Source organism: Bos javanicus, chromosome 14, assembly GCF_032452875.1.
Source record: "Bos javanicus breed banteng chromosome 14, ARS-OSU_banteng_1.0, whole genome shotgun sequence".
NCBI lineage: Eukaryota > Metazoa > Chordata > Mammalia > Artiodactyla > Bovidae > Bos > Bos javanicus.
The window spans coordinates 37,418,548-37,430,860 of record NC_083881.1 but is presented as its reverse complement, the minus strand read 5'-3'; the positions used below and the strand labels follow the sequence as shown (position 1 = coordinate 37,430,860).

General features: G+C 42.9%; 1 protein-coding gene across 1 annotated transcript in view; it reads right to left on the bottom strand.

Moving 5' to 3' along the window:
* Nucleotides 1–11,334, bottom strand: part of LY96 (lymphocyte antigen 96) — a 32,924-nt gene extending 21,590 nt beyond the window's left edge. The window contains exon 1 of the mRNA XM_061439023.1: nt 11,075–11,334. Coding sequence (XP_061295007.1) covers nt 11,075–11,186 — 112 coding nt within the window. The 5' untranslated portion in view covers nt 11,187–11,334. The remainder of the gene's footprint in view (nt 1–11,074) is intronic.
* Nucleotides 11,335–12,313: the final 979 nt, after the last annotated feature.

Sequence of the window (12,313 nt, the reverse complement as noted above, 5' to 3'; positions counted from 1 at the left end):
GAAGGGGTCAAAAGATACAAACTTCAGTTATAAAATAAGTAAGTAATGGGGATATAATGTATAGCATGGGTGACTATAGTTAATAATACTATTTTGCATATTTAAAGGTTACTAAGAAAATAGATCTTTTGGGGGCTTGTGGGAGGAACATGCTTGTGGCATTCAGATTCTTGGTGCCCTAACCAGGGGATGAACCTGGGTCACCACAATGAAAGTGCTGAGTCCTGAACACTGGACTGCCAGGGAATTTCAAAAAAAAAGATAGATCTTAAAAGTTTTCAGCATAAGAAAAAAGACTGGTAACCTATGTGAGGTGTGTGTGCTAGGTCACTTCAGTCATGTCCAACTCTTTGCGATCTTATGGACTGTAGCCCACCAGGCTCCTCTGTCCATGGTATTCTCCAGACAAGAATACTGGAGTGGGTTGCCATGCCCTCCTCCAGGGGATCTTCCCAACCCAGGGACTGAACATGTGTCTCTTATGTCTCCTGAATTGGCAGGTGGGTTCTTTACCACTAGCGCCACCTGGGAAGCCCAACTATGTGAAGTGATGGATGCTAACTAAATTTATCATGGTGTTCACGTCACAGTCTATACAGATATCAGATCACATTGTATACATGAAACTATTATAATGTTATATAGCAATTATACCTCAAGTTTTTTAAAAATGCTCAGAGGTGAGTGAATAAATACTAATTCTCAGTCACTAAGTCACGTCCGATTCTTTTGTAACCTCATGGACTGTAGCCCACCAGGCTCTTCTGTCCATGGTATTTCCCAGGCAAGAATACTGGATGGATTACCATTTCCTTCTCCAGGGGATCTTGCTGATCCAGGGGTCTCCTGCTTTGACACCCGGGTTCTTTACTGTTGAGCTACCAGAGAAACCCAACTGAATAAATATTGTGCATCTATTTATTGAATTAATGTAAAGTCATTAAACCCCTGGTGACTCAGATGGTAAAAAATCCACCTGCAATGCAGAAGACCCGGGTTCAATCCCTGGGTTGGGAAGATCCCCTGGAGAAGGAAATGGCCACCCCCTCCAGTATTCTTGACTGGAGAATTCCATGGGCAGAAGAGCCTGGTGGACTACAGTCCATGGGGTCACAAAGAGTCGGACAAGACTAAGTGACTAACACTTTCACTTTTCACTTTCAAAGTCATTTAAATAAATTTTTAAGATATTTAATGATATAGAGGTTTGTGGCATACTATCAGGTTTTAAAGCTGCTGGTTACCCAACAATATACCCAATATGATTCCATTTTTACTATTTTTAACATGTTATTATATATCTAAAAGAATATTTACCAAAATAACAAACTGTTCATAGTGGTTAACTCTTAACTGATTGACTTACGTGCCTTATTGTCTTCTTTTCCACCTAGATTTTTGAAGGTTTGCATAATTAGTATACTTATTTATTTTCTTGCCATTGAAAAGGTTGACATGGTATTGAATCAACATGGGCACTTTCATATGCATTGCCAAGCACAGTGCAATGTGTCTCTTCTTTCTCAGTGATAAGCTTGTAGAAAACCATCAAGACCCTGGAGTAAAGCTGGGAACAAGTTAAAAGCAGTGAATTACCAGTACCAACTGTCATAAGGGCAATTCTCTACTTTCAGTTAAGGTTCCTAATGTCTGAAGTTGGTCTGATTATGATGAAACTATCAAGTCAATCCAATCAGACAAATGGTCAGAATACCCCTATTGGTGCTCAGTATTGAGCCAGCACCACAGCAAGGCAGGGTGGAGTATAGAAATGTAACCTTAATCTTTACATCAGGAAGCCTAAGATTTTTCTAGAAAGACAAGACCACCATACATTTAAAAAAAATTAGATGTAAGAGTCAAAAAAAAATCACATAACAGTGTATAATAAGTGATTCTTCATTTATTTGCAAAGGTTTGGGAACTAATGGAAAATAGTTTTATTACTTTAAAGTCACCACGTTTATGGTAAAATTCTACATTTGGTTTAATAAATATAGAAAGTAGTGACCAGGTCCAGCATAGAATAAGAGCCTCTAAGTTCCCCTGCAAATGTATCAGCATTGCTAATCCATCGTAGCACTTTTCCCCTGAGTTCTGCCTTAGAGTCCTTCTTAACATTCCAGGCAACTGCAGTTAGCACATGAAATGAAATCAGTGCCACTCAGTGTTGGCAGTAAGTACCACTGGAGATCACAAGAGAAAGCCTTGGTTGGAGTTGAACTATCACAGCACTTCATTTTACTCCTTTAACAGGATTTCCATTACATAAATACGCAGTTCCTTCTGACAGGAATGCCCTTGTCCTCATCAGTCTGTAAACTCCTTCATATGCCTTCAATATGTACTCAAATATCAACAATTCTGTTAAACCTTCCTTGACTCCTCCACACCTTCCCAGCCCAACAGCCACAAACACACTGTCATTCACAGTACTTGATCATCCTTGAATGGTCATTCAAAATGTTTACTACAGTTATTTGCTCACACATCATTCTTCTTCGTAAAAATAGTGCAAGTCTTGAGGGCAGGAAGCACGTCTCTATTCATTTTGCATGACTCTGGCACATAGCACACTGTAAATAATAAATGTGTGCTTATTCACTTCTTAGCACCAAATATTGCTCTAGGCACTATAGGAATAATGAACAATTGATAAATGCACATTCTAGTAAAGAAATCTAACCCGGCCATGAGAGAAAGACTGAGTATGTGGTAGGGACAGAGAAGTTGGGGGAGTGGCAGTGGGTAGAGATACCTCAACTACAGCATCCATTAAGTGAGTGACAGGAAGCAACCAACTCTGTGGACGCTGTGATCAGGAACGCAGACTCAGAGGTGACAATGACTTTGATATGTTCAAGCCACAAAAATAAACGTACATGCATATATATACAAGTAATGTTTCATGAGATACATATAATAGGCAAATTCACAGAGACAGAAAGTAGAGTAGAGGTTATCAGGGACTAAGGGGAAGAAGAAACGGGGAGTTACTTTTTAATGGGTACAGAGTTTCAGTTTGGAATGATGAAAAATTCTGAAAATTGGTGATGGTTGCAAAGCAATGTGAATGTATTTAATATCATTGAATTGTACACTTTAAAAGTGTAAGTTTTATTATGTTGGTAATACAAATAATGATAGTAATAATAATAATATAGGTCAATGTAAATGGAAAATAATGGTGGGGGTGGGAATCATAGGAATCAGACAGGTAGGCAGGGCCATCTTGAAGGGTCTTAGAGGCCTTGGTATAAAGTTGGGGTTTCACTCTAACTGTAGCGAAAAACCACTGGGGGTTTTAAGCAATCAAAATAGTCTTATGTAACTTATTTACATTTTCAAAAGATCTCTCTGGTCTCCATGGTGAGAACTGATTGTATGGGGGAAGGAATTAAAATGGAGAGAGGCCAGTTTAAGAGGATGTTGCAGAGGCCAGAGAAAAGAGATGAGGATGGCATAAGTGGTGAGCAGTGGACAGTGAAAAATGGTTGGCTTTAATTATTTACAGTGGCCAAGACATGGAAGCAACCTAAATGACCACTGACAGAGGAGTGGATAAAGAAGATGTGGTGCATAAATACAATGGGCTATTACTCAGCCATAAGAAAGAAATGATGCCATTTGCAGCAACATGGATGGATTTAAGACATTTATTAAACTAAGAGAAGTGAGTCAGACAGAGAAAGACAAATATCATATGATATCCCTTATATATGGAATCTTAAAAAAACCGATACAAATGAACTTATTTAAAAAATAGAAACAGACTCACAGACTGCGAAAACAAATTTATGATGACCAAACGGGAAAGGTAGGAGGGAAAGATAAATTAGGAGTTTGGGATTAACATATACACAAGCTATAAATAAAACAGATAATCAACAGGGCCTACTGTATACAGGGGATTCTACCTAATATTCTGTGATAACCTATATGGGAAAAGAAATTGAAAAGGAATCAATATTTGTATATATATAACCAAACTACTTTGCTGTACCTAGCACAGCATTGTAAATCAATTATATTCTGATATAAAGTAAAAATTAAATTTATAAAAAAGGTAGTTGGGGAATTCCCTGGCAAGCCAGCAGCTGAACACATACATGCACCAGTGGTTAGAACTTAGTATTTTTACTACTGCAGCCAGGATTCAATCCCTGGTTGAGGAACTAAGATCCCACAAGACAAGCAGCACAGCCAAAAAAAAAAAATGTAGTTGGCTTTAAAATATGTTCTGGGGAAAATGAAAATGGAGTCATTGATAAATCCAATGTGAAAGTTACAGGAAAGAGATAATTAGGGATACCTCTGGTTTGGGGGCTAAGGAATTAGGTGGATAATGTCATGAGGAAGATTTCAGAAGAAACAGATGTGGAAAGGAGTATAAATGAAAAGTCCTAGCTCCAAATGGCTATTAGACTTCCCAGTGGAATGCTGAGTCTGTAGAATAATAGACAAATCCTGGTGTTATGTATAGTTAACCTTCCTACTGTTACTGAAATGCAAGTCCATGCACCCAATGCACAATGAAGCCAAATAATACAAAAACAGTCTGAGTGTTCATTGGAAGGACTGATGTTGAAGCTGAAACTCCAATACTTTGGCCACGTGATGCAAAGAGCTGACTCATTTGAAAAGACCTTGATGCTGGGAAAGATTGAAGGCAGGAGGAGAAGGGGACAACAGAGGATGAGATGGTTGGATGGCATCACCGACTTAGTGGACATGAGTTTGAGTGAACTCGGGGAGTTGATGATGGACAGGGAGGCCTGGTGTGCTGCAGTCCATGGGGTTGCAAGGAGTCGGACACGACTGAGCGACTGAATTGAACTGAACTAAATACAAAAACGTTGGAGTCTGGGGCAGAAAAAAGTTTACTGCAGGACTATGCAAGGAGACGGGTGGCTCATGCCTTTAAAAATCCCAATTCCCTGAAAGCTCTCAGGAAAGCCCTTTTCTAAGAAAAGAGAAGGAGGGTTGTGGGTAGTTGTTGCAAAGGTCTTAGTGTCAGAGTCTTTGCTCTTCAGGTCAGGTCATGGTCAGGTGACCATGTTCCTATAAACCTCCATCAAATGAATGTGATTCTGTGTCCTGACAAGAAAGGCCAGGTCCCCAGACAACTCCTACCCCGCTGAAGTCCAGTCCTGGCTGAGAGGAGGCGAATCTCAGCTGCAGGCTCCCTCAAGGCCAGGTCCCCAGATGCTGCCCAGCCGCCATCGCTGAGGGAGGCAAACGCCCAGAATCCAATCTGCCCTCAGGCAGCCCAGGCGTAGGGGGCAAGTCCCCAGACTGCATCCCAGGCAGACGGCTGCCACCTCGAGGTCACAGGGATGGGGATGCAGGAGAGGTTCACCGCTGCTTCAAGGCCTAGGCCTGGCCAGTGCGTGGCCTTGGTGAGGACTCTGGAGCCTGGCAGGACAGAGCCACCAGCCTGTTCCTGGGTCCCAGCTCTCACTCTGGCCCAAGGCTGGGTGGGCTAGAGGGCCCCCAAGGGAGAGGGGAAAAGGCTGGGATCCGCCTCTTACCTCAGACTCAGCCAGACAACCGCCACTCCACCGCCTGTTGGCTGAATGGACCACTAATGGTCACTGGTTGATTTGGTCACTTGGAGGCGGGGCCACTGCAGCACCAACCAATGGCTGAGCAGGACCACTAATGGTCAACTCAGAGGCGGGTGAGGCAAGTAACCACGAAGGCCAACCGGCCACATACCAAGGGATGCACACAACAGTGCTCTATTACACTGTGTGTGTGTGTGTGTGTGTGTGTGTGTGAATTCAGTCGTGTCCAACTCTTTGTGACCGCATGGACTGTAGCCCACTAGGCTCCGCTGTCCATGGGATTCTCCAGGCAAGAATACTGGAGTGGGTTGCCATGCCCTCCTCCAGGGGATCTTCCCAACCCAGGGACCGAACCCACAATCTTCTGTGACTACTCCAATGCAGGCGAATTCTCTACCGATGAGCCACTGGGAGAAGCCCTCTATTACACTAACACCCATAAGTAAGACAAAAGTCAGGAGTTCCTTGAGGATGCCAGCTATATTGTTTGTTTGGTTTTTTTTTTTAATATTTATTTGCCTGCACCAAGTCTTAGTAGCAGCATATGGGATCTTTAGTTGTGGCATGTGGGATCTATTTCTCTGACCAGCGATGAAACCCAGGCCCCCTGAGTCTTAGTCACTGGATCACCAGAGAAGTCCCATACCAGCTATAACTTAATATGCCTCCTCAGCATTCCTCAGCATAATAACTAAAATAACTAAACATAATGCCTATTAAAGACATTAATAAACTGAATTAAATTCAACTTACTTGACTGGTCTCTGTAAGGCAAGTAGGACTTTTAATGGACCTCAAAGGTTTCCAAAGAACAGAAAGATAGAGAATATTTCAGGTTAGAGAATAGTAGAAATATAAATAAAGGTCAGTCAAGAGGCTGGCCTGCTTGGAGTCGGGAGCTGGGGGCAAGAGAGGGAAGATCAGATGCCAAGATACACACAGTTAGCTGGGAGGGCCATGCAGCAACCACATATCCAATCAGTCAGCAAGTCCAGTGGCTCCATCTTCAGAAGACAGTAAGTCCCCTACATACGAACAAGTTCTGTTCCAAGAGTGCATTCATAAGTCCAATTTGCTCTTAAGTCCAACAAAGTTAGCCTAGGTACCCAATTAACATGATTGGTGATAAAGTACTGTACTGTAGTAGGTTTATAATACTTTTCACACAAATAATACATAAAAAGCAAACAAAAAATAAAACATTTTTTATCTTGTAGTATAGTACCTTGTGGAGAAGGCAATGACACCCCACTCCAGTACTCTTGCCTGGAAAAATCTCATGGACGGAGGAGCCTGGAAGGCCACAGTCCATGGGTTTGCTGAGGGTCGGACACAACTGAGCGACTTCACTTTCACTTTTCACTTTCCTGCATTGGAGAAGGAAATGGCAACCCACTCCAGTGTTCTTGCCTGGAGAATCCCAGGGATGGGGGAGCCTGGTGGGCTGCGGTCTATGGGGTCACACAGAGTCGGACACGACTGAAGCGACTTAGCAGCAGCAGCATAGTACCTTGAAAAGTACAGTAGTACCGTACATCGGCTGGCATATAGGAGCTGGCACTGAGTGAACAGGCAAGAAGAGTTACTGAGGAGGGAGAGGAGGTGGGAGACATCAGAGCTGAAGGAATGTCAGCAACAGGAGATGGAGGGAAAGCTGCAATTTCACTCATGCCTGACATTGATGGAACACATGTTCGCATCTCTGAAAGTTTGCAATTTGAAGGTTTGAATGTAGGGGACTTCAAGCACCAACCCCACCTCATCACCTCCACTGCTCCCGCTCTGACCTGAGTCACCAATCTCTCATTCACTTGGACTATTGCAAGTCTCCCCACAGGTTGTCTGCTTCCACCTTTGCCATTTTACAGATTACCAATCCATGAGACAGACCAAGCTTTGCTCACAGTAAAAGGTAAAGTCATCTCCTGACTTACAAAGCTGTCGTTCCTTTCCCGTTCCCTTCTATGAGGTCATCTCCTACTACTTCCCCAGCACTCACTCCATGGCACCCACACTGGCCTCCTTGCTATTCCTTCCTCACCACCTCTAGGCCACTGGGCTTGCTCTTTCCCCCACCCCTTCCCCTGGGTATGGTGGTGGCTCACTCCCTTTACTATTCCTGTCCTGGCTACGTGTCACCTCCTCAGTGAGGCCCTCTTTGGCCATCCTAACTTAAAATGCAACCCCCACTCCCATCTTTGCACTCTCTATCCCCTCCCTCACCTTACTCTTTTCTCATAGCAGTCACCACCATCTGACATGCTGAATATTTCACTGATCAAAACTCCAGGAGGGCTGGGACTTTTGTTGTTCACTGCTACATTATCCTCAATGTCTAGAACAAGCACATGCCAGATGCTCAGTGAATACTGGCTAAATTAAATAATCCATGAATTCCTTACATTTCAGGATGACCTACAGCCAAAAACACATTACAACTGAGTCTACCAACTCTAGGCGACAGGACAGTGCCTGTCCAGGACTGTGTGGACTGACTCGCACAGCCACGTTTTCTGCCTTTTCCAGAGCTGGAGAATAAAACAGCCAATTATTCCCATTTCTGTATGTTGCGGGCTGAAATGTGCTCTCCCTAAATTCATATGTTGACATTTTAATCCTTAGAAGCTCAGAATGTGACTGTCTTTGGTTGTTGTTTAATTGCTAAGTTGAATCTGACTCTTTTGCAACTCCATGGACTGTAGCCCACCAGGCTCCTCTGTCCATGAAATTCCCCAGGCAAGAATACTGGAGTGGGTTGCCATTTCCTTCTTCAACTGCCTTTGGAGACAGTGCCTTTAAGAGATGATTAAATTAAAATGAGCCCATTAGAGTAGGCTCTAATCCAATGTCATCAGTAACCTTAGAAGAAGAGGTGATTTAGACATACAGGGAGTCCCCAGGAATGAGCGCACACAGAGAAAAGGTCATATGAACACATGGCAAGAAGATGGTCATTTACAAGCCAAGGAGAGAGTCCTCAGAATGAAATTAAACCTTGAACTTGGATTTCCCACCTCGAGAACTGTGAGAAATAGATTTCTGCTGATTAAGCCACACAGTCTGTGCTGTTTAGTTACAGCAGCCCTGGCAAACAGGTACACCATGTAAGCCCAGTAGTTAGGCCAAATGGGAATCATGCTCACAGAAAGGACTGAATTATTGTCACCAACATCCTGACAATAACACTGGAGGGATCAATGCTTCTAACACATGATCCGCTTCCATCTTGGCACAGATGAGGAGGGTCAGAGAGGCCTGGCAGTCAGGAGAGTCTTGCTGTAGCTGTGTGCCCCAACCTGCTCCCCATGATCCCTACATCCGTGGGGCAGCAGAAAAAGACCATGAAATTTCTCAGCATTGGAGAGAAGCAGGTAAGATCCCTCCTCAAGGGATTTCCCTGGTGGTTCAGTGGCTAAGACACCAAGCTGCCAATGCAGGGGACCTGGGTTTGATCCCTGGTCAGGAAACTAGATTCCATATGCTGCAACTGAAAAGAACCTACATGCCGCAACAAAGACCAAAGACCCCGAGTGCCACAACTAAGACCCGCCTCAGCCAAATAAATAAATAAAATAAATTTTTTTAAGAAAAGAAGATCCTTTCTCAAAAAAATCAAATTAAAAGACAAATTGAGTTAGCGTTACTAGAAGATTAAAAGTTAAATAAATTGGGACTTCCCTGGCTGTCCAGTGGTTAAGACTTCACCTTCCAATGCAGGGAGTGTGGGTTCAATCCCTGGTCAGGAAGCTAAGATCCCACGTGCCTTGAGGCCAAAAAACCCAAACATAACAAACAGAAGCAATATTGTAATAAATTCAATAGAGGCTTTAAAAGTGGTCTACACCAAAAAATATTTTTTTAAAAAAGCTAAATAGATAATATAAAGTGTTACATAAATAAAGGCCATATGAAACACAGCACAGAAAAGGTGGTATAATCAGTGTGTGTGGAGCAGAGAGAAGGTTCTGTCTTTGGTTCTCTCAGCACCAAAGCAGAGAGAAGAGGGCTGAGTGCACTGAGGAGGTCCTGGGACACAGGAGTGTGAACTGACCTTCCGGGATGGGGAATTTTCAGGGATAAGTTGAGCAGGAATTCAGTACAATCACAAACAGGAAAAAAGCCATCAGTCTGAGACTGGTCACACACTTAGACTTTGTTCCCACATCTGGGATTACTTCTAATTCCCCAGGAGTAACTTTATATTAATATTTGCCAGAGTGTATTTGGCACACTCAAAAAATTAGAGAAAATAAAACTGAAAATTGGGAGATTAAATAGATTTATTTACTGCAGAACTTCTCAGAACTCAAAGTACATTTGTAAATCTCCCCCAAATGATTAGACCATAAATCCTTTTTTCCCATGAGAATTTCAACTAACCAGTATTTTCAGGAGCATCCCTTTAAAACTTCCTGATATTGCTAGTCGGTAGAAAAGGCCAACCAACCCATGGTGCTTTGGTGTAAAGCACCAAACCAAAACAGTGGTCAAGCTCCAAAGCTGTGCTTTCAGACCAGCAGATATTTGTAGAGAAAGGGGGGAAGCAAAACAAGACAGAACAAAACAAACAACAGTGATCCAACCAGTAAATAGCATTCGACTGTGGCTGATTTCTTTTTTTAAGTAATTAATGTTATTGTTTCTATGTGGCTCTGGGCTGGAAATTCTACCTCAAAATAATCCTTGCAAAATGGGTTTGAAAATCACTTTCACTTTACAGATTAAAAAGCTGGAGCACAGAGAGGCTGAGACTTTGCTGACGATCTCACAGATAGTAACTGACAGAATCAGCCTTACACCCAATTAGGGAGGTTCTACCAAAAGCCTTTAACACAACAGCCTGGAACACTTGAACACGCCTGTTATACACCCAACACGGTGCTAGAGGAAAAAAAAAAAAATCAAAGCCTGGAGATAGAACCAATTCCAAGAAGCAGCTAGGACTGTTCTACCTTCTCAAGAAGAACCAGTCAATCTTATGTTAGTCACTCAATCGTGTCTGACTCTGCAATTTTATGGACTATGGCCTGCCAGACTCCTCTGTCCATGGAATTCTCCAGGCAAGAATACTGGAGTGGGTAGCCACTCCCTTCTCCAGGGGATCTTCCCAACCCAGGGATGAACCCAGGTATCCAGCATTGCAGGCAGAGTCTTTACCATCTGAGCCACCAGGGAAGCCCCCAGTCTTGGGCTGAGACAAAAATCTCAGAAGCAGATGTTCTGCCAGAACAGGGAAGAATCTGAAACTGGGTTCAAGGTAAAGATAGCTGACCACAGGAAAGGACAGAAGTGCTTGGAAGTCAAGAGAAACGCAGTTCAGAGACTCATGAGGTCTATGATGGATGGAGAAAATCCACAGAGGGCAGGAACCAGACATCCCTTTTGCTGCCAGCAGCCTCCCCAAAAGCTGGAACACACGGTCGTTTCCTGTGTCCTGGTGACAGCAGAGGAAGGTTCCTGTGAAAACACCCTTGGAATGGTTGACCTGTTTTCGCCTTTGTACTTACCACAGTAGTCGTACCAAACGGTGGCGTCAGAGGAGTTGCAGACCCAACGATTCTCCCTAGGTTCAGTAAATATGGAAGAAAACAGGGTGGAAAAAAGCACAAATGGAAACATGATTCAATCTCTCCAAAACTTTAAAAATGTAAGGAGAATCTGTAACTAATCTTCAGACTCTTCCCCTTTATTTTTAGTAAAGGGAAAAAAATGTAACTTAGTCATCAGTCACATGATTTGAGTTCCTATCCAACTGTTTCCTCTTTTGAATGTGTGTGTGTGCGCGCGTGTGTGTGTTTAATATTTGAGCACTTCCTGCGAGAGGAGAGGAAAATGATTTAGAATGTACTCTTCGACCATGTGATACAAATGAGAGCACAGAGCTTTAAAAACAAAATGAGGTACTTCCTGGTCAATAGTAACAAAACCTGTCTTCTTTAGAAACTCAAAAGCCCAGCACTCTTTATCCCTCTGTGTTGCTTGCTATTCTCCCAAGTTCTTTTTCTTTTTTCTTTAAACCCTAAGCACACCCTCCTATTCTTTCTTTATTTATGGCTGTGCTGCTTGGCTTGGAAGCATGAAGTCCTAGACAGCCAGGGAATTCCCTCCCGCACGATCTTTATACATCAATTCTTACAGCCCAGAGAGCAGGACCGTCAGCTCTGAACTGAACAGTGTTCATGCACAGTGTTTTTGCTCGGCGACAGGTTGAGCCAAAGGGTAGAGACTGGCTGGATGAGACCTCAGACACAGGACACTAGCCAGAGTCCTGCATTATGGGCATGGGTCCCACCATGCTTGAGAATGCCCTCACTTTAGCCAACTACAGGGAATTTCAAGGGAATACCTTGAAATAGTCATCATTTTGGGTGTGGAATGTATTTCATTCCAAACCTCTCACTCTGCTCTAGAAAAACAGCTAACCCTTTAGATACTTTGCTACCTGAAATCCTTTAAAGGACAATGGCCTGTGGATTAGTAGCCAAAAATAGCATAGAGTCAGAGCCTTCAAATTTACAAGTTTAGAGGAAAATAATCATATTTGTAAAAGTTTTTTTTTTTTAACTGAGGCATGGTCCTACTTTACCATTTGGTTTTTTTAAGGCAAAAATTCATGGGGTAGGGGTTGGGCTAGTGAAACGGGGAGTTGCTCAACTGGTATTGTTTCAGGTTGGCCAGATGAAAAGTTCTAGAGACCTATTGCACAACAAGGCAAATACAGTTAACACCAGAGTCTTTGTTCCTTT